We start from the raw sequence: 23,100 nt of genomic DNA on the forward strand, positions 1-23,100 counted from the left end.
GATCAAGTAGGTTTTATCCCAGATATGCAAAGGTGGTTCAATGTAAAAAAATCAATTAATGTAGAATGCCACATTAACAGAGCAAAAGGGAAAAACCATGTATCATCCTGATTGATGTAGAAAAGACATCTGGCAAAATCCAGCATTCTTTCTTGATAAAAACACTGGAAAGATAAGAATAGAAGGAAACTTCTTCAACACAATAAAAGGGAACACAAACTGACAGTTAACATCAGACTCAGTGGTGAAAGACTGAAAGCTTTTCCTGTAATATCTGGAACAAGACAAAGATGCCCACTGTCACCTTGTTATTTAACATTGTACTAGAAGTTCTAACTAGAGCAATAATTAGGCAAGAAAAAGAAATAAAAGCATCCAAGTTGGAAAGGAAGAAGTAAACTTCCACTGTTTGTAGATAACATGATCATCCTACATTTAGAAAGTCATGAGAAATCTACAACAAAGCTACTGGAGCTAATGAGTCCAGCAAAATGGTGGGATACAGTATCAACATGCAAAAATCAGTAAGGTTTCTATATACTAGTAAGGAGCAATCTGAGGAGATCAAGAAAAATAAATTCTATTTACAATAGTAACTGAAAGGATCAAATATCTAGGAATACATTTAGCCAAGCATATAATGGACAAATACACAGAAAACCACAAAACTTTGCTAAAAGAAATGAAGGAAGACCTAAATAGATGGAAAGACATATCATGTTGATGGCTTAGGAGACTAACTATAGCTAAGATGTCAGTTCTACCCAAACTGATTTACAGATTCAATGCAATACCAATCAAAATTCCAAAAGCTTACTTTGCAGAAATGGTGAAAAACAAATACCAAATTTATTCTTGATCTCAATCATTTTTTTTCCTTCTTCACTGTTGCTAGCTTACTGCCTGTATTCTAATTTATGTGCTACAACATTTGATGTACATCTGACCTAAATATTTGATACGCTTCCAATTAAATGTAGTGTCTGTATGAAATGAACATGAACCTTCTGTCTTTGAGGTGTTATTTTTACCAATTTTGGATATGCAGAGACATTTTTCAAAGATCAATCCTCCCAAGCCACCTAGAACCCTAGTACATTTTAAAAAGGACTTGTAGGGGAAGAAATTGTTTCATTAGATATTGCCCTGAAGTTTTTTATTAAGAAAATGTCTCCTACTAAATCCTGCAGGAAGGTATTAACTATTTTAGAACTTCAACAAAAGAGCTGCCAGAGATATTATTCTTTAGAAGGAAAAATCTCAGTGGTCTAGAAAAAAGACCTTCTGTAGCCTGATATAAGTCTGGCTTAGTCTGAGTGCAGAAACCATTCCACTACACCTAAGGCCAGGCAATCACCCAATGGGTATACAAAATCTTCTCTTTACTTCTTATAACCTTAATTAGCAGATGTCTGGTGAAAATCTACCGGACATTATCTGCTATCCTCACTCCTTCCAGACTCAATTACTAATACCTCTAGAAACTGAAAATACAAATATTTCTTACCTCAAAATAAAAAGCTATTAACTAAGCTCCACCCTGATTAAGATCACAAGTAAGATACTTTAAGTCTTCATACCCTTACAGAAGCTTTGAACAATCAGCAAGAATTAGCAGAAACATCTTTCTCAAAGCTCTGGAAAACAAAGAACTGAATACAATAATGAGGCAAGCACCAAATCAAGAAAAAGGCTTGATTTTCTCGTGTCCCCTGTCTGGCCCCTGCCTCACCCATTACCCACCCAGCACAGAGCCAACCTGCATTCCATTATGCTTTTCCCTGGTTCCTACTCTGGTGAGAGCAGAGTAGCTCTCATGCACATGATGGGAGCATGTATGTCTGGCCCAATCTATCTGGTGGTGCCTGAAGGACTCACTGTCCCAGAACTTGACCAGAGTATAGAGACAGCTCACTGAGCACTACTGCAGAACACTATGGGAGAACAGGCATGTGGCTGCCTCATGCAAGGGATTACCTGGCTATAAGACATATAGTACAGTGCCCAGGACCATGAGGAAATGGTTTCCTAGGAAGAGGAGACATTCATATCTAAATGAGGTATTGCTCAGGGCCGCATGTGCATGCCTAAAACAAGACACGTGCTCAGAATGGATTAGGGCAGCCCCTAAGCTTTATCTTGGACCTATTTTCTAAACTTACCGTATGGATAAGACCTACAGAAGAACACTCTCACAGGTCAATCTGCAAAGACTGGGAAAGATGTTTTCTTTTTTTTTACTTCTGCTTTTCTGTTAGCTCTCATTCAGGGAAAGTTGTCTTAACACTAGCTGGGTGCAAGCTTAAGGAACAAATTCTAAATTACATTAAAATATCAAAATGTCCAGGTTTCAAAAGAAAGAAATAACAATACAAAGAAACAGGAATGGATGGTCCAGGCAAAAAGAAAATTAAAACATTAGAAACCATCAATAAGGAGGATCAAACCTGGTACATATCAGAGAACAAACTTTTGAAAATTGGTCCTAAATATGCTCAAAGAGCTAAAGGAAAACATGGACAAATCACTAAAAGAGATCAGAAAAGCAATAGTTGAATGCAAAGAGAATGATATCAATAGATAGATAGAAGTTATTAAAAGTAACCAAACAGAGCCAAAGAGCACTATAACAGAAACTAAAAATTCCCTAGAGGAGTTCAACAGCAGATTGGACCTGGCAGAAGAAAAAATCAATGATCTTGAAGATAAAACAATTGATAACCATCCAGTCTAAGGAACAGAAGGAAGAAAGGATGAAGAAATGTGAACAGATCCTGAGTAGCCTGTGAAACACCATCAAGTCCACCAATATACACATTGTGGGAGCCCTAAAGGAGAAAGAAAAAAGGGCCTGAGAGAATATTCAGAGAAATAACGGCTGACAGCTTCACAAATTTACCAAAAGACATAAATGTATACCTCCAAGATGTTCAGCAAACACCAAACAGTATAAACCCAAATAGAACCGTATTATGGCATTTTATAATCAAACTGTTGAATGCCAAATATAAAGAGAATTCTGAAGGCTGTAAGAGAGAAGCAACATGTCATATACAAAGGAGCCTCAAAAAGATTAAGTGCTGACTTCTCATTGGAAACCATGGAGGCAAGATAATGGGATGACCTATGTAAACTGCTCAAAGCAAAAAAGCTACCAATCAAGAATTCTATATGCAGCAATACTGTATTTCAAAATTAGGGAGGGAGAGATTAAACATTTGCAGGTTAAAAAAACTAAGGGTGTTTGTCACCTCTGGATCAATTCTAGGTGCCCAAGACAGTTCTGCAGTTTGAAAGGAAAGGACAGTAGACAACAGATTGAAGCTACATTTACACCGTGGTTACTGTAACAATGGAGATAAACATAAATGCCAGTACTATTGTATCTGCATTTTTTACTTCCTACAGAATCTAAAAGGCAAATAAATAAAATGTAATGATAAATCTGTGGTTGGGATTCATGAGAACAAGAGGGGTTAGGACAGAGCGGTTTATAAACAGTTTGTATATAATACTGAAGTTAAATTGGTATCTAAGCAAATGAGATTGTTATAGATTTGGGATGTTAAAGTTAAGTCCCATGGTAACTACAAAGAAAATATCAGAGAATATGCAAGCTCATAGAGAGAAATTAGAGTACAGATTTCTGGGATGGGGTGGGACAAGTAGTTCATGCCAAATGGTTGGAAGATTTCTATTTAGGGAGATAGGAAGTTTTAATAAAGGAAGGTGTTGAGGATACCACAATATAATATATATGATTAATCCCACTGAATGATATGTTTAAGTGGATGAGATGTTAAGGTTTATGTTGTATGTATGTTCCTACAATAATAATAAAGAATAAGTAACTAAGAAGGCAGTTAAAGACAATGTATGATCCTGGATGGGATCAAACAAGAGAGGAGAGAAGACTCAAAAGGACGTTTTAGGATATATGGAAATTTGGAATATATACTGCAAGCTTTATATCAATGTAAAATCAAACTTGATAACTAACTGCACTTAAGGTGAATACGTAAGTGAATATTCTTTATCTTAGAAATGTACCTGTCCATTATTACGTGTTCAAGGAGCATGATGTATACAGCCTACACGCAAGTGTCCAGAAAATGGGTAAAATCAGATAGACTGACAGAAACAGATGGGTTGTGTGACAGATTGGTGTCTCAACTGTGGCACAAGGTTAAAATTGGTGGATCTGGGGGCATAAGAATATGTTGGCATTCTCTGTATGGGTTTTGTATTACTTTTGTTACTGACCTGTTTTTCAAAATAAAAAAGTTTTAAATGAAACAAAAAGCCATTGGCTGGCAAAATCCATCACGAATCATCTTTCTGTAATGAGCTTTTTAGCTGTGAGTCCTCATCTTTGGCAGAAAATTTACATCTTCAGAAAAAAGACCAAGGGATGGTATGAAATAAAACTGCAGTCTGCTAGAAACTCTCCCCACTAAGACTCCAGCGTGCTGTAGAAGATCCTTATCTTAGGTTGGTGGCTGTTACCCACTCCTGAAGAATTCCATCAGTGCTTTGGGAAGTCCTGTATCTTACATGCTCAGTGTCCACCCATCTGGAATCAGGCCTGTTCGTGTCCTTGCAGGGTAGGAGCTGTTTGGGACACATTGTAGCTACTGCCAACCTTCTCCAAGGTGCATGTATTTTCCTGAGTGACCATGGTTAAGAAATAACTTAATTTTACATTCTGGAATCACTTTTCTTTTTTGGTCTTGTCTAACTTTCCAGAACTTTTATGTACTCTCTCCCTACATTAATATTAGTATTTGTTTTCACCTTTTAAAAATCAAGGTTACATGACCAAACTTGCAAAGTAACCTCAGAAATAGCAGTTTACTAGCACTTTCATATCACCGCATGGAATTTGTGGGGGCACCTCTTTCAAAAATAATTAATTTTCATCGTTCCATTAATTTATTTCCTGCAGAGAATGGAATTATTCTGATGAACTTAATTATTGTTTTCAGGAGCTCCACAGAACAGTTGAATAAAATTTTTGTTGTAATAGAATTTTGTTTAATGGACATTACTATATAGATCAGCATCCTAATTGGAGGACCTATATGTTATAACTTTTTCCCCACCTAGAATTTTGAGCTGAGGTTGGCAAACTTTCTTTTAAGAGCTAGATAGTAGATATTTCCAGCTTTAGGGGGGCAATATGATTTCTGTCTCAGCTACCTAACTCTCACATAGTAACATAAAAGCAACCACAGACAATACAAAAATGAATGTGCTTGGCTTTTCCAATAAAACTTTATTTTAAAAATAGATTTGGCCCATGAGCTACAGTTTGCCGGTCCTTGATTTAGAATATTAATTGGCTTCCCAGTGCAGGAAAAAGGGGTTAGCAAGCTTTTTCTTATAGAATGTAACCTTTTGCATATTTGTTTTAATGAATAATTAAGGGGTTTGCTGAAATAATTGAAATATTTTCGGTGAACAGGATGAACCGCAGGGAGTGGTAAAATTACTAAGAGTTGAGGGCAGGAAAAAGTGGTAGTTCTGTCTTTTGCCTATAGTGCAAACAAGTATTCTGTCAAGGTTATTTGTGTAAATCGTACGTGGATAGTTGAACCAAAATAATCCTTGGTCATGGATATTATTGAGATGCTTCCTTATTGAGATGCTTTCTTTACAGTGTTTTTAATTGTAATAGGGTTATACCAGTAAGGTCATCCGCAGCCAATAGGTTTGATATGTTGGAAATCCATGTTCTTAGCTTGTATTTTAAATAATTGAAATATTTTAATTTCTTCAAAAAATATTTTTATATTTCACACTAAAGATGTGAGAAGACTATCTCCTGTCAAAAAATATGTTACTAGGAGTCAGTATTAAAAGACTTTATTTTTTACTTGTTTCATGTATATGAACGTACTTGACTAGCATTAGAATGTAGATTTAAATGGAGTTTCAGTCACAGGAGGCTTTTAAGATATTTTGACTACCTAATATACTCAAAATTAAATTTCCCTAAAAATTATTATATTGGGACAAGAAACTAGCAAATGGGTAATTCTTAATCCTTTTTATATAATTACTGTACCCAGTCTGGCATAGTTTTAATATTTGTTCTTATTTTTTAATGGGGTTAACATTTTCATTTACTTAATTTCCTACTCCCTTTTCAATATTTCTCTGAAAGCAAACATGAAATTTAAGACTTCTTATCAAACACCCTTATTAGTTTGTGATATTGATGCATGATTTAAATTTTCAAATGTTAAAATCACAACTTTTTAGAACTGGTGTTAGCATTGGGCTTTATGCTCCCATTTGTTTAGTATAAGAATAAGCTGCTGACAAGGAGGAAAAATTGGTGTGAAGTAGAAAACTAAAGAACGAATAGAATTGTTTTTCATTTGGACCTTACACAGGGGCTTTGGCAATATAAAGTTATTATCACCTCTGTTCATGGCTGTAATGCCTAAATACTTCAGCCCAACAAGATAGCTCCATGGCAGCACTTTTATCTTTAAAGGAAAGGACTCAGTTATTCTTCATATGGTGATTTCAACTTAAACCAAAGCAAGAGAGATTGCTATGTTAAATCATAGAGTTTAAAGCTACCTTATATAATAATTAAAAATATATAAATCATGTCTGTTTTCTAAACCTAAAGCAATTAGAGAAACTCTATTTTACTTAATTTTAAGAGATTTAAGATTAAATTACTAAAGACTAATTGGCAAATAGGGGATATTTTATCCAAAATTATCTCAGCATCACTTACCAAAATAAATTTAGAATTATTTTAACCTTCCATTTAGAAAATATTTAATTTTAGTAGTATAGATTGTCTCTGTGTGCTGCAGAAATTGTGGGTATAAGTTGAATAGGATAACTGCTGTTTTACTTTTTTTAACCAATTTTTCCTAAATGAGGCATTTTTATTCCCAAAATAGAAACATACATTTTTCTTTAAGATCACATTATAGTGCTGTTTAAGAGTATTGGTAATATCTTTATAATTCATAATTGTTCATAATGGCAATTTTTTTTTCTAATTTTGAGAAACAGGCATTATTTATTTATGAAAATCTTATTTAAAAATGAACCATAACAAATGAAGTACTTCCAAGTTCTCTATAAAACCTCTCCAGATAAAAGTAAAGTACCTTAGGGTTGATAGTACATAAAGATCCTTTAATCAGGGTATAGATGAATACTATTTAATCTAAATCATTAGTATTTAGTGACCAGTACAAATTGAGCATATTATTAGAGTAGAATTCAGAATCACAGAGATATTCCTGAGTACTTCTCAGTCTGTCCCTTAATTCGCAAGACCTCTTATTCCTCATCTAATTAGATTTAACATTTTTCTATTGTGGTGCTAAAACCATTCGTTAAATTAAATGAAAACAGGTCCCGTTTGGGTGCTTTCACAAAAAAAATAAGGGCAAACACAGATTGTGAATATTCAGAATGCAAGATGATGTCATGTAAAGGGATGGGCCTTTTATTCTAAAGTGAAGTTCTTTATCATAATTGAAATTTAGAGCATAGCTGGCAGAGGGGTTTGATTTGCCTTTCCCTGCTACTCCCCCAATAGCAGCAGCTTGTCAGCTGTATGCTAACGAGATGAACAATTAAAACAGGTCCTGTCTGGCTGGCTCCACTGGCCTTGAGCTCAGACAAAGAACTGTTTATACACCTGTTGTATGTGTGGACAGAGTCATTTGAATGTGGAGCTACAGATTAAAGGAAGGACATGAGAGTCAGGGCAAGCAAGAGTTAAAGAGGTATAAGAACTGTGAAAGTCAAATTCTCAAGAAATTATGAGAGCCATTTGTGAGGAGAATCAAATTACAAAGAAAACGTTCCTGTTAACTTCATTAAGGCAAAAAACTCCAGACTTCAAGCTTTTTTAGTCTTGTTTGCTATGTATGCCAATTAATTTTTTTTTTAGAGGACAATAACATAGGTTAGTGATTAAATACTTGGTTTGTAATATTCCATAGAGGCAAAATTATATGCTGCAATTAAATATATATGCCCAAACAATTCCAGTAACCTTTTTGATTTTCCTTAAGGAAAAGTTAGGTCCCTAAGATTTATCATTTAGGTAATGACCTTATGTCTGCCAGGCCTTTCATCAGATAGGAGGTGATGGAGAGAACAGTTTTATTAGTTGAGCTTCAGAAAATCAAATAATTATTTTTATTAATAAAATCAGAATTCAATGGAATTAAATGAGTGGAATTTTCATTTGTTACTGTCCAATGGTATTATTTTGATTGGAAAATGAATTTCACATGTATAATAAATATAATACGTAGTAAACACACATATGTTTAAAAGCTTATATTTTACAAGGCCGTTTCCTTTTAAATTATTTGAGTGTTTAAAATACTAGGTAAGAACAAAACTAGCTCACATTACCAAAATTCGTAGGTCTTTAAATGTGCACTATAGACGCAAACATAGATATCTCAGCTTTTACTTTATCATGCAACAATATCCTCAGCAAGTTAAAATTGTTCTTATTATATTTTATCTTCAGAATAGGCCTGGGCTTATAAGGCTTCAACAAATTTGCAGTTATATATATTGTTTATACCACATCTGTTTCTTTTAAAATGTGCGTTTGAGCTTTCTTAGAATATTGAGTAGTTCATAGCTAGTAAGAAAGCACTTTCATGTGTTAAGAATAAACATGTCCAGGATACCTTCTGATGTAATTTCATGAAACATTTAAAAAAATAATTTTCTTGAATAAAATTGTCACAGTCTACTTCTTTACTGATACTTACCTTTATTGGGTTTAGTGCCTTAGAGTTTTGCTTTTGGGGGAAATTTAGAGGTTTATAATAGATTTCAGAGGTGGGAAGAGGAATGGAAGTCTGCCATGGTTTCTGTGGTCCCTTCTTAGTTTTAGGATTTTATATTTTTAATGCATGATGTAATTGTGTGGTTTAGAAAAAGGGTGTAGATGTTTGGATATCCAAGGGAACACGGACATAAATAATACCCAGCAATGACTGATCCTCCAGTAATTTTCATAGTAGCTGTGGAATCCATTAAATTGTTTTATAAAAAATACTTGAAAGATAAAGAATAGATGTTGAAGGCAAACATTTCTTAAAAAAAAATATGATGGAAGGCTGACATATTGTTGCAAAGTCTTTGACCAAATGACCTGTATTGCATAAACTTTACTTCAGTTCTGTTTGTACTTTTTGTACTTCTGGTTCAGCTCACTGGATAAATGTGCATAGGGGGTACTTCTTTGGGTAAAATCCACATGAAGTCATGAAAGATAAAAGCTATATTAATTACTCAAGAGAAATTCAAAGCTCAGCAGTTTACTAGGATTGAAGGATTTATTGAAAAACAGCAGTTCTCATGTATAACTCCAGGCAATAAACCTATTTAATTAAAGGCTTAATCTTCTAGTTGACACGTCTGCTACTATTCTAATAAAAAGCTTCATTTGTAACCAGTTTTTCCAAAAAATACTGCAATAGCTAAATGCTTGGTGCTATTTGATATTTGACTGTCCATTTCAGTTTAACTGAGACTTGAATAAGTTTGATTAAAAATCAGATAACAAATATATGGCATTTTTCTTGCCTGAGCATGCAGAACTTTTGTTTTAAGTTTTTTAATTGCTTTTGCCACTCTTAAAAATTTTGATTGGAGATGGTAAGAGAAAGAAAAAAAGATACTGAGTAGTGGTGGGGGTGGGGAGGGTTGCATCAAAGTGTAGACATATGCAACTTTTAATAGGAATGTAGCAGTCTTGTTAAATGCAAGTTCATGCATACTTTGTATTTAGGTAGCATATGGTAGGTTTTTAGATTGATTATATAGAATCATTCATAGACTAAGGTATAGTGCTTTCACTTACAGAGCACCTTATCTATTAGCTCATTTGTTTCTCACAACAACTTTCTGTGGAATATAAAATTTGAAAGTTAGAATTTTCATTTTAAGAAAAAAGTAACATTTTGGTATTATGATTCAAAAGTAGTACTACCACCAAGTCTTTTGAAATTCCCACCAAACACACACATGTACACCAAAAACAGAAAAGTTTCATTCAAAAAAATTTAGTAGATTGAGATGAGTCATATTGTTTTCTCTTTTAATTGCAGTCAAAGAATTTGAACTGTCATGACTTTTTTTTGGTTTTAATAGGTTGGAACTCATCGGGAAGACTCTGTCAGTCTCAACGGCAATCATTCAGTCCTGTCCAGTACAGTCACTGCTTCAAGCACAGACCTGAACCATAAAACACAAGAAAATTACAGGGGTAACTATATTGACGGTTTTCAGCAGTAATATAATTAGAGATCTCATTTGGAATGATACTACCTTTCTTACAGCCAGATTGACACCTGTGAGTTGGGAGTCAGCTGGGGGAATTCCAACTGTAGTGGTAGTACATGAATGTAGGGGTAGATATGTAGGGTTCCAGTTGTCCAATTGTAGATATTTATTGATGTGCATCAATTGTTTACTGGCCATCTTACCAGCTCCTCCTTCCTTCACATCTCTCTTTCTTAATGACCCACATGAGTGAACTTTCATGGTCCCTAAAGACGAAAAAAAGGTAATTTTGAATATGTTGAGTGTACTGAATGAGGGTAACCATTTTTAGGAGCATATAATATAATTGGAGAGACATTCTGATAAAAGGCAAACTGTGATTGATGTTATCATAGAGCTTATAAGTAGGTACAAATACATAGCTAATAGACAAAGTAAAGTTTTCCCAATAATATTTAACCATGACACCTGTTTTATTGTGTTTATCCAGAAAAATGTTAGGCTTATTTTCTTTACTTTGATAGTATCCAAGAAGTTAGTTATAAAAATGTATCAAGTTTCTCCCCTTTTCACTTGTTAAGTATGACTGAAAGAGAACATTAAACTGACCATCAACGTCAGACTTGTTCTTTTAAATATATATGCTGTGATACCATTTTCTCTAAAGTTTGTGGATATGTTCTTGTCAGCTTTAGTATACTCTCCCATATCTTCAGATTTCCATCATAGCCCTGTAACAAGTAAGGATTTTCACCATTGAGAAAGCTTTACCATCTTAGTATGGAGTCTAATCCTTTATTTTTCATTTGCCTCTTAGGTGGCTTGCAAAGTCAATCTGGAACTGTTGTTCCAACAGAAATCAAGACCGAAAACAAAGACAAGGATGAAAATCTTCATGAACCTCCTTCATCAGATGACATGAAATCAGATGATGAGTCCTCCCAAAAAGATATCAAGGTTTCATCTAGAGGCAGAACAAGGTATTTGTTAACATCCAGAATTAAATTTTACTCATACTTGGAAAATTGAAAGGTTTCTTGGGTTTGCTAAATGCCGACTATGTACTGCTATATACTGTGTTGGGATTCTTCTATGTATGTTATCTCATTTAATCCTCAGAGCATCCCTAAAAGGGATGCATAGAAGGAAACTGAGGCTTGAAAAATTTAATCATTTGCCCAGATAGTAAGTGAGATGCAAAGTCAGGTTTGCTGGACTCCAAAATTGTTTTCCACTATACCATACCATTTTAGGATCTACATATAAAAAAGAATTAGATCTTTGCCCTCAATTTGATAGCAGTCTTTAAGACAATTAGATAACATTAAATTATGTGGAGCAGACATTTAGATACATTCAATTAATAAATATTTGAGTATATTAATTTAAGGCTCAATGTAGGATAAGACTTGTATGGCTTAAACCAGAGGTTGCCATATTCCCTGGGACAAATCTAGCCTGCTGCCTCTTCATATAAATAAAGTTTTATTAGAACACAGACATACCCCATTCATTTACGTATTGTCTATGGCTGTTTTTGCACTGCAACAATAGAATTGAGTACTTATGACAGAGATCAAATGGCTTGCAGAGCCAAAAATATTTACTAACTGACCCCTCAAAGAAAAAGTTTGCTGACTCCTGTTTTAAACAATAATTTAAAAAGAATTTGAAAAAGAGAATATTTCAGGTAGGCTAATGTTGTCAGGGAAGATTTCCAAAAAATTGGGCTTGACCTTGCTTTCAGGTATGGATATGGACACAGAGTACATTAGTTTCATATGATTTCCAGGGTCTTCCTTCATATTTTTCTTCTAATTCCACATTAAAATTAGATAATTTGTGGAACATCCTGTTTCTTGGTATAACATATCCATTTATCAATAATATGTATTGTATTAGTCAAGTTCTCTAGGGAAACAGAACTAACAGGATATTTATTTATTTAATATAAATATGAGGTTTTTATAAGAATTTTCTCATGTGACTGTGAGAATGGTCAAGTCCATTTTGTAGGGCTGGCTGCAAGCCACGAACTCCATTAATTTTTTTTTTTGGTATGCAGTGTGGTGGGGGTCACATGTCATTCTTTTTCATATGAATAGCACATTGTAGCTACACCATTTGTTGAATGTTTGGCTGTTTTTTGTTTTGTTTTGGTTTTTGGGTGTGCATGGGCCAAGAATTGAACATGGATCTCCCCACAAGGCAGGCAAGAATGCTGTCACTGAACTACCCATGCCCCCCACCCAAGAAAAATTTTTGATGAATTTCCTGGGAAAACTGGCTGGTTGAAGTAGAGATGGAAATTCTCTCTTATTGCTGAAATCATCACTTCTCCTTTTAAAATCTTCAGTTGATTGGATGAGACTTCTCTCATTATTGAAGGCAATCTTCTCAGTTGATCACAGATGTTATATAGCTATAGATGCAATGAACTTACTGATGACTTAAGTCTACAAAAATATTCTCACAGTAACAATCAGGTGAGTGTTTGCTTGACCAAACAACCAGGCACCATAACCTGGCCAAGTTGACACATGAACTTAACCATCACATTTATATGTCACACATAGATATTAATGTATAAAGCATTATTCATTGTGTTAAATTGTGGTGCAAAGGAGATTGCAATGAATATAGTAGATATAACTAAAAGAACCAGCATGTTTTTTTCTGTCATTCACAAACTTAGAAAGATGTCTTGTGTCTTTTCTTACTATTTTTAACACATAGACATTTCTCTAGGGGAAAATAATGAAATCTTAAGATCCTAATACTATCATTTTAATATGCATCTTGCTCAACTGTGCAGGGGCATGAGGAAATACAAAACTGGGCTAGGGAATCCAGAAACCACTCCTTTGCAGCGTCTTAATTCTTTCTTTATTATTCAAATAGAATTTCAAGGGAATTAATTTGCAGTGTTCTAAGTGTGAAAACTTATTTCATCTTTTCTTCTCCTCATCTTTTCTTCTTACAGGTCCAAGGTTGGAAAACTATTTTTGTAAAGAAACAGCTAGTAAATATTTTAGGCTTTGTGGACCAGATGATCTCTGTCACAACTACTCAACTCTGCTCTTCTAGCCTGAAAACAGCCATGAACAATATATAAACAAATGAGTGTGGCAGTGGTCCAATAAAACTATTTCTAAAAACATGTGCCCAACCCAAGGACCATAGTTTGTTGCTCCATTAGTTCATCAGACATTGAAAATTGGTATAATCTAGGTTAAGATATGAAGTTTATCTGAGTTTTGAATCATGGCTCTATTACATACAAGCTAAGTCCCTCGGGCAGTAATTGAAGCTCTATGAGCCTCAGTTCCTTCCTCTGTAAAAAGGGAATTATATTACTTTGTATCATAGGATTGTTGTGAGACTCAACTGAAAACTATGCATACACAGCCCTTTGCACACTTTAGCATACAGTAAGCACGGAGTAAAGGTTTTATAGTTAATATTATGATGATGGCTATTTCAGGGTAGGTTTGTTTCCAGGGAGCACTAGCCTGGTTCTTGTTCTTACACTGCCACCTAATTAGCCTCAGCACCCTAAGAAGGTCACTGATTTCCCTAGGTCTTACCGTGCTTTTCAGCTTTGCTGCTCAGACCCCTGGAACATTTTTTTTAATAGAGGTGCCTAGGTCCCAACCCAGATTTACTAAAATCAGAATCTCTGGTAGCAAAACCTGCTATACTGTATTTTTTTTTTTCGGGTGCATGGTCTGGGAATCGAACCCGGGTCTCCCGCATGGAAGGCAGGCATTCTAACCACTAAACTACCCATGCACCCTTACACTGTATTTTTTAAGTGCCTCTAGAGATGCTATGATTAGCCACTTTTGGAAATCTTTACCTAGATGATCTGTAAGGTCCCTTTGAAGTCAAAAAGCAAGTGAATCTCCATTATAAAAAAAATATTAGCTAGTAAGAATCTATTTGTACTTATTCTTTATTAGAATTCCCGAAGTATTAGAGAAGAGATAGAAGACCTCTGTTCTTTTTGCATATTGTTGCAAGTTTCTGCAAGGGTCTGCTCAGAAATTTGTTTCTGAAATATAAATAGAACTTTCTAAAAGCTATGCCAAATTATCTCCCTCGAGTGTTTTTTCTGATTATATAGTCCATTTTCACTACAGAAATTAGGAAAATACAGAAAATCACACCAAAAAAAGCCACAAGAAATGCCACTACCCAGAATTTTGAAGAATATCTTTTTTTCATAAATGTATTTTAAATTGGAATTCAACTGCATATGTTTTTTAAATTTCAGTTTCTTTCATTAAGCAGTGTATTTTAACATATTTACCTGTCCCTGAATATTATCTACACCATGTTTTTTAACAAGGTTTATTGAAGTTTAATTTACATATAATACAATTCGCCAATTTTAAGTGTAGTTTTTTATCCTTTGACAAATGTATACAATCAGGGAACTACCACCATATATAATATAGAATATTTCTACCACCATAAAAAGTTTCTTCGTGTCCCTTTTTGTAGACAGTTCAGTTACTACCTCCCTATCCTGTAGCATCCATTGATAAAACCATAGTTTTATCTGTTCTACAAGTTCATGTAAATGGAATCATACAGTGTGTCTGGCCTCTTTTACTTGAATAATCTGTAGCTTGACTTTAGAGGCTGCATAGTAGTCCATTGTCTGTATAAATTTTTTTACCCATCTCCTATTATTGGACTTCAATTTGTTGCTAATTAAATGATTTTGTGATCAACTTCCGTTACATAAATTTCTGCATACATCTTTAATTATATTCTTAGGATGAAATTCTAAAGTTGGAATTGCTGCTCAAGAGGTAATGAACACTTTCAAGGCTTTGGATTCACTTTGTGAATTTTTCCTTCAGAAAAATAGTTCTGGTTCTCCCTTGTTTTATAGTTGTCACCACTGATGATGATATTTCTGAGATTCTTCTCTCCGTCTGTGTCTTAAGCCTTTCTCCCTCCTTCTCACCAGATGATTTCTGGAATTTATTTAAAAGCATATGTCAGGGTGGGCCATGGTGGCTCAGCAGGCAGAGTTCTCGCCTGCCATGCTGGAGACCCAGGTTCGATTTCTGGTGCCTGCCCATGCAAAAAAAAAAAAAAAAAAAAAAAAAGCAAATTATGATACATTCATGTGCTAGAACAGTACTTCTCAAACTTTAATGTGCATGTGAATCATCTGGGGGGTTTGTTAAAATGCAGATTCTGATTTAGTAGGTTTAGGATAGAACCTGAGGTTCTGTTTTTAATAAATTCCCAGTAATTTCAGTGATGCTTATCTGTGCATCACATTTTGAATAACAAAGTGCTGAAATATTATGTAGTTATATGAAAAGTTTCAGTAGGGTGACAAAGTCTTTGTGCTATAATATGTAATGAAAAACATCTAAAATGTATGCAGTATGATTTCAACTATATAACTATATATATGCATTGAAGAAAGATGGGAAGAAATAAGAAATCATGTTAAGTATAGCTATTACTATTTTTGTTAAAATTTATTAGGTGATTTCATTTTTATTCTTTATAATTTTGCACAATAAGAATATTTTTCCTTATAGGAAACCCTAATAGATGATGTTACTCTTTTACAGCAGTACTAATGAAGATGAGGATTTGAACCCAGAACAGAAGATAGAAAGGGAGAAGGAAAGGCGGATGGCTAACAATGCCAGAGAACGCTTGCGCGTGAGGGATATTAACGAGGCATTCAAAGAGCTTGGCAGAATGTGTCAGCTTCATTTAAAAAGTGAAAAGCCCCAAACAAAACTCCTTATTCTTCATCAGGCCGTGGCAGTCATCCTTAGTCTAGAACAGCAAGTCAGAGGTAAGTGTGTTCAGTAGCAGTGCGTTAACTCTTCTGCCTCAGAAAGGCAGATATTCCTATTCCCAGTCTCTCTCCTGCTTGGGCAAGTTGTTTCCAAGTTGGTCTGGTACCTCTGGGTCAGATTTTCACTGTAGTTCTCAGTATGGGTTGGTGTCTATAGGCACAGAGCTTCCCACAGAGCAGCAGAGAGTCATCCTATGAAACAAGGCAGAGAACAAACAGCTTTTGCCTGCTGCTCAGCATTAGTGTCTTACACTAGTTTGCTCTTATTGATCCGCATCTCCCACATGCCTGAATATATTTGCCTAAACCTGTCTTTCTCCCTTTTCTTTCCTGTCTTCCCTACTTGCCCATAGTCAGCTTCTTACGTGCTTTACTGTGGGGAACCTACCAGGGCTTGCTGGTTAGTAGCATGCCCAGTCATGGCCCTACCTCACTTTGCCAGGTCTGGATGACCTTTATAGCTATGTCATTAGGGTCTCAGGACTCCCATGAACTCCTTGTGCTGGTATACACTGGTGTGTTTGTGTGTCCCTATGGGCAGCAATCTGTTTTGTACAGCCTCACCCACAGTCAACTCAGTTTCACCAACTGTTTGATTTTTCAAGAAGTTTAATGAACTCTTGCAGAAGCTTTGAAACTACGTTTGATCAATACACATTTACTGCACATCTGCTTTGTATCCCAGGCTGTTTTCTACCCTGACACCACCCAGGCATTTATCGTTAAGGACAGTGCCTCTATCTGGGCTGTGTAAGTCATACTCTATAGACAACAGGGGTGCCAGAACTTATTCCACAGTAATACCTTTCCTCTCACAGTGCATTAGAGCTAGAAACCAGTCATTTGTGTATTAAAAAGAGCAGAGGTACCTACTCTTAGATCAAAGCCATCAAAATGAGAAATGCTTCTATGTTATAAAAAAAGGTATAAAATCCATAAAGCCTGCGTAGACTTTATTCATCCATTTATAGAGATCCCATGTGGGCGTCTAGAACCGAAAAGCTGAATCTGAGAGAGAGTTAGAATTTGAACAACCCTCAAACACAGCAACTGTAACTTCATTAAGGACTGTTTTCCATATTCAGAAAAATATTCTCTCTCTCTCTCTCTCCCTCCCTCCCTCCCTCCCTCCCTCCCTCCCTCCCTCCCTCCCTCTCCCTCTCCCTCTCCCTCTCCCTCTCCCTCTCCCTCTCCCTCTCTCTCTCTCTCTCTCGCTCTCGCTCTCGCTCTCGCTCTCGCTCTCGCTCTCGCTCTCTCTCTCTCTCTCTCTCTCTCTCTCTCTCGCTCGCTCTCTCTCGCTCTCGCTCTCGCTCTCTCTCTCTCTCTCACACACACACACACACACCCCCCTGGGTTTTTCGAAGTCCAAACCTTTTATCATATGTCTCACAGCCTTAGGAGATCTATTCTTGAAAGACACTTACATGCCTGTCTGCAGCACACAATACCTGTGGTAGTACCTTCAGAGTTTGGCATAGCCACTGCCCTTCTCAGGACTTTATCATTTTTAGAGTTATTTTGATAGTGTTTTACCCATTTACTTTTGAAAACCTCCTCATCCCTGCAGGGACCCCTCCCCAGCGGTCCCTGAGCCCAGCAGTTCCTATAAGCCCATACATTTTTTTATGAGGTATACTTCAGCATTCTCTGGATTCTCTTGGCTCCACTTGTTGTTTGTGATGGTGCTCTAAGACTGATATCTGGCTATCTAAAATCTGTCATCCCTGGACTAGTGGTTATATTAGGAAGGAAACCCAGACCTGGGTCTAGCAGTGCATTTTGGAGAAGAACTGAGAGAGCAGCTTCCCTTCCAAGCCTCAGATTTTGCCAGAGGACATTTTGTGCCTTCGCGTCTCACACACCAAACCTCATCCCTCCAATGCCAGTTTAAGTCTTTCCATTACCATGACTACAAGTTTACCATTACCCTACCGTTTCTGTTCCCCAGCAGATTTCATTTACTACCTTCAATCTTGCATTCGCAGCTTTACCCAAGATTCAGTTAAAGGTTAAACACTTCCTCCACAGACTTTCACAGGCCAGTTCAGTCGGCTCATTTTTCTTCTGCTGATGATTTAGAGACAAGGAAATTTTAAATTTCCTACTCTCCAGTGAGTTTGAAGATGAATGGGCTAGGACAGTGTTGTCTAAATCTTGACTTGTCCAGAATCACTTAAGGCTTTCCTTCCCCCTAATAAATTTTCAGGTCCTACCCCCAGGAGATTTTAATTCAGTTGGTATGAGATTGTTAAGCATGGTAGATCTAGCATGTGTATTTATAATATTTCACTCTTCCTTGGATCCCCACTGAAATGATCAAGATTGGTGTAAACCCATAAGAAGAGATGGGAGAGGAGACAATAGGAATGAGAGCAAAAACTATATGTAAAATGAAAAGTAGTTGGAGTCGTGGTAACTAACTTATTTAGAAAGAAGTGCTGCAGAGAAGAGTATCAGTAAGAAGGAGAACACTTTTCCCCACAGACCCCCAGAAAGGACCTGCGCTTGGAGGCCCTGGATATTGCAGAAGGGAGAGGTCAAGCACAGAGGTGAAAACAGGAACACAGACTGAAGGATCGTTACAGAAAAGTTGTATCACTAAGGCTCATCTCTACCTCATATAGCTCTGTCCCCTCTTCCCACAAAATATCAGAAGCTTATTTTTGTAAATAAAAATTGAGATCAAAAAGGCTGCAGAACCAGAACACCAGGGAAAGAACAGAGAACGGGCAAGGCCCAGAACTAAATAGCTGAACCCTCGGCCCTTATCCCACCTTGCTTCCCTGGTGCTAGCATAGTATAGTAATCCTATTTGTAAGGAAAGTGGAGAAATCTTCTCTAGAGAAACTGAATATTCCAGAGAAAAAGACTTCTAGATTTAGAAATTTCTGAGTAATAATGCCTCACTTTCAGATGTCTAAAGAAGAAAGCAATCCAGTTGGTGTTTCACTTTTAAATATGAAAAGACAACCAAAGTTTTAAGGAATGCCTCCAACATAAAAGAGAGAGACTGAGATCAAATCAAATAAAAAAGAAATTTAGAGGAGAACAAACGTGCAGGAAGTTGAAGAAAGCTTCCTTAAGAAGCTAAATTTAATATCTTCTAATGACGGAAAATATACACATAGAAGAAAAAGACACCACAAAAAACATTTAAGGTAATAAATATGATCGCGGAGTTTAATTTAATAGGGAAGTTAGCTGATATAGTTGAGGAAATTTCCTAGAATGTAGAACAAGAAGAAAGAAAATAAGAGAGAAGAACTAACAAAATTAGAGAGGGTCAATCCAGGGAGTCCAGCATCTGACTAATAGGATTTCTAGAATGAGAGCTATGGGATGGAAACAGATTATCATAAAAATAATACAGAACTTTTCCTAAAACTTGTCTCAATATTGACTGGATCTAATCTTATATTCAGTATAATGATTAAATAAATGACCGCAAGCTGAAGTACACTGTTGTGAAATTTCAGGGCATCAGTGTTGAGGAGAACAATCCAAAGCTTCCAGAGACAAAATTTAAATAACTTGTATCCAAAGGAACAAGAATCAAAATATCAGAATTCTAGATAGTAATGCTGGATGCCAGGATATAGTGGAACTGTGTCTTCACAAGTCTGAGGAAAAAGACTTTGCAACCTAAAATTCTATATCTAAGCATACTATTAGTCAAAGATGAAGATAGAATAAAGATATCTCAAATACATACTTTAAATTTTACCTCCCATGAACTCTTTCTCAGAAAGCACCTGGAATACATACTTTACCCAAATAAAGGCATACTCAAAAAAAGACAAAGGCAAGAGATCCAGGAAACAAAGAATTTCAACACAGAAGAACAGCAAAAAATAATTGCATTTCAAGAGCTATGTACTAGGCCTAGAGAGCAAGCAGTCAGCATTGAAAATAGAAGACTATTACTCATAGAAGAAAGACTTCAAGGGATAGAAATGGAATTAATAAATGATAATGGCATTTGATATTTGGGGAAAAATATTAACAAGTGATCATTTATTAATAAGCAATAATAGCACATGAAAAAAATAGGAGTGCCGTGGGCTGTTCACACACACCAGAACGTATGAAACATCAGCCCTAGCCTTTGCCTCTTTGGATCAAAAAGCTCTCTTCTCTTAATGTTTCCTAGAGCCTACCTGATCTGCAGTGTTTACCTGGTTCTTCTAGCCCTGGATAGTCTTTGTCTGACTGTAGGAAGCTGAAATATCTTGACTATCCTGTTGAATTTTTGGTTCTGGTCCTTTCCAATTATTGTAATCATGCCTCCTAGATCCTGAAGTGACACTCTTATAGTTAGCTAAAAGTAGTGTCTCTATGTAATACAAATGTAAGTGTGTTAAACAACTGGAAATCTTTTAAATCTCTTTTTCCTCTTTACATCTTTCATGTCAATTTATGCCCTCTTCCCATTCCCTCTGGTGTTATATGAGAATCTTAGCTCCACATTGAAGGGACATAACAGCTAATCAAAGACAAACCTCTTGTTAATCGGAGGTGTACAGTTGCTTATTACAAAAGCAGCTCCTAATACTCTACTCAATGGTCGGCATATCATTTTCTCCTACTAGCTGTGCTAATAAATTAGGAACGTACCTTTTTCCTATATTAATCCTCCTCAGAGTTGTATAGACTTCATGTTTCTTACCTAAATGCAGAGGCTTAGAAAATAACTCTAAAATGAAAATTTATCATTATGCATCAGTGATAGCTAAACTGAGTTTACCATGATAGAATCCTTTGTCTACCTTTTTTAAACTCTGAAATGAACTATAAATTTGAGAAATATACATTCAGATACATTTTACTTTGCTTAAAAGGGAACATGTAAAAAAGTAGTGTTGTGCTATGATGCATTCAGCTGGGCTTTCATTGAAGATATGGGGGGAAATACATCATAATGTAAACTGTGGACTCTAGTTAATACTACAATTGTAATCTTTCATTAGTTGTAACAAAGATACCACATTAATGAGAAGTGTTAATGGAGAGGAGGGTATATGGGAATGCTGCATTTTGTATGTAATTTTTCTGTAAGCCTATAACTTCTCTAAATTAAAATATTTAAAGTAGAAAAAAGTAAAAATCATAACTTCTACAAAATATTTTCTTTATATTATATTCATTAGGGCATTTTTAATCAGTTTACAAACTATGTATAATCAGAAACAAAAGACTAGACCAGAAGTTGTCATGGGCTGGATATCTTATGTTTAAACTCATTTAAAGAAAATAGAGCAGGAGCAGTACTTCCTAATTTGGTTTTTTTTTTTTTTCACATGGGCAGGCATAAGGAAACCAACCCAAGTCCCCAGCCTGGCAGGCGAGAACTTGCCACTGAACCACCATTGCCTGCCTAATTTGTTTTTTATTCAGTGCATTTTCTGTCCCTTTATTTCCCATGGTATTACCCCATTCTTTTCCTCTTCTGAAAATGGCTACTTTGCAGACACCATCCAGTCTTATTTACTATGTTATATAAGAAGCAATAGAGGTTTTAATCACACCTACAGCAGTGGAGTGGAAAGAGCACCTCAACCATCTCATCCCACCTAAGTAGCGAAGTAGAAAAGCAGGATATATACCAACTACCTCTCTCCCGTGAAGAGTTATCAAATTTCTTATGTATCTGAGTGACTGGCGGTACCTGGATTTTATCAGTTTCTGAACTGTTAAAATTCTAAATTAAACACAGATATCTCCAGATACCTAAGGGATGTCAGCATTCATACCAGTTTAATGTACCATTCCACAGCAGGACACTGAGGAGGCTTCATGGATCAATAACAGCATTGCCACACAGAACATGAAAAAAACACGAAATGATTACTAAGAAGTATAAATCAGGAGGCTCATCTAGTGCTAAGATTTTATGTGAACCCATTGTTGTTCGGCTCTGTGTAATGCTATTCAGTATGCAGATGAAATTACACAGGCGTAGATAATCCCCACAGAAAGAAAAAAAATGACAGCAATTTCTTCCGCTTAAAACTTAACAGTTCCTGGTTCATAATTTGTTACCAGAATATTAAAAATAACTTTCCTCTGTTTCAGAGAGGAACCTTAACCCCAAAGCAGCCTGCCTTAAGAGAAGGGAAGAAGAAAAAGTTTCTGCCGTATCGGCAGAGCCACCAACCACACTGCCAGGAACCCATCCTGGGCTTAGTGAAACTACCAACCCTATGGGTCATATGTAAACATCAGCCAGGTAAGTGTGGGTTCAGGAAGAAGGTGTAGGAAAATCACCTGATTCATCTTACGCTGAATTAGAACTATAGAACAGAGTTATCTGGGAAAACGGATCATTTTCAAGGTTACCTGCAATCTGAAATCGAATAGTTTGCCTTGCTGTTGTATAATCAGACTCAGAGAATCAGTGTCTTCTTATGCTCAAGTTCTTTTCCAAGTATGATAGTATACTGTGATGTAGAAAGTACTTTTGTTTCTTCTGTGCTGGATCATTATGGGTACACTCACACATAAATATTGTTCTAAGCCAAGAAGAAAACAGCAAAATGACTCATTCATCATAAAGTACTTTTGCTACTGCTCATACTCTTTATTCCTCTGTTCAAAAATAGAATACAGGAAATAGCTCTTCTTTGTTATATAGCCTTTATGCATGAAAGAGTTACTGCTGGCTTCCAGTTGGATCAGTAATGCAAGTCTGTAATATACAGGTTCTCCCCTTCTGTACGCATATCGGTTACACCCTCTAGAATCTGTTAATGGATGCAAAGTGTTACATATGATAGAGCTAGAATGTCCTTCTCTATGGTGGAATTTTACTTAATAAAGGACTTTTATTTCTTCATGGACTAAGTACAATTCACCTTATGATTTTTTTTTTTAAACAAAGGGACAAGAACAATAAAGGTTGTTGCCTACGTTGTAGTAGACATTTAAATCACCTTTTTTCCCCACTGTATTCACATATCTGGAATCTA

General features: G+C 35.8%; 1 protein-coding gene and 1 long non-coding RNA gene across 7 annotated transcripts in view; one reads left to right on the top strand and one right to left on the bottom strand.

Annotated features, from left to right (window-relative positions):
- The window catches only part of TCF12 (transcription factor 12), a 450,527-nt gene that overhangs the window by 421,760 nt on the left and 5,667 nt on the right, over positions 1 to 23,100 (top strand). For all 6 annotated transcript variants that reach the window (XM_077128013.1, XM_077128014.1, XM_077128015.1 and 3 more), the window contains 4 exons: positions 10,165 to 10,279; positions 11,114 to 11,276; positions 15,900 to 16,132; positions 22,208 to 22,361. In XM_077128013.1, coding sequence (XP_076984128.1) covers positions 10,165 to 10,279; positions 11,114 to 11,276; positions 15,900 to 16,132; positions 22,208 to 22,350 — 654 coding nt within the window. In that variant the 3' untranslated portion in view covers positions 22,351 to 22,361. The remainder of the gene's footprint in view (positions 1 to 10,164; positions 10,280 to 11,113; positions 11,277 to 15,899; positions 16,133 to 22,207; positions 22,362 to 23,100) is intronic.
- LOC143656169 (uncharacterized) lies at positions 14,689 to 22,898 on the bottom strand. The gene is made up of 3 exons (XR_013162418.1): positions 22,472 to 22,898; positions 16,243 to 16,327; positions 14,689 to 15,384 (listed from the first exon to the last, which is right to left on the bottom strand). It is a non-coding gene; the product is annotated as an uncharacterized LOC143656169 (long non-coding RNA).

Source organism: Tamandua tetradactyla, chromosome 14, assembly GCF_023851605.1.
Source record: "Tamandua tetradactyla isolate mTamTet1 chromosome 14, mTamTet1.pri, whole genome shotgun sequence".
Taxonomy (NCBI): domain Eukaryota; kingdom Metazoa; phylum Chordata; class Mammalia; order Pilosa; family Myrmecophagidae; genus Tamandua; species Tamandua tetradactyla.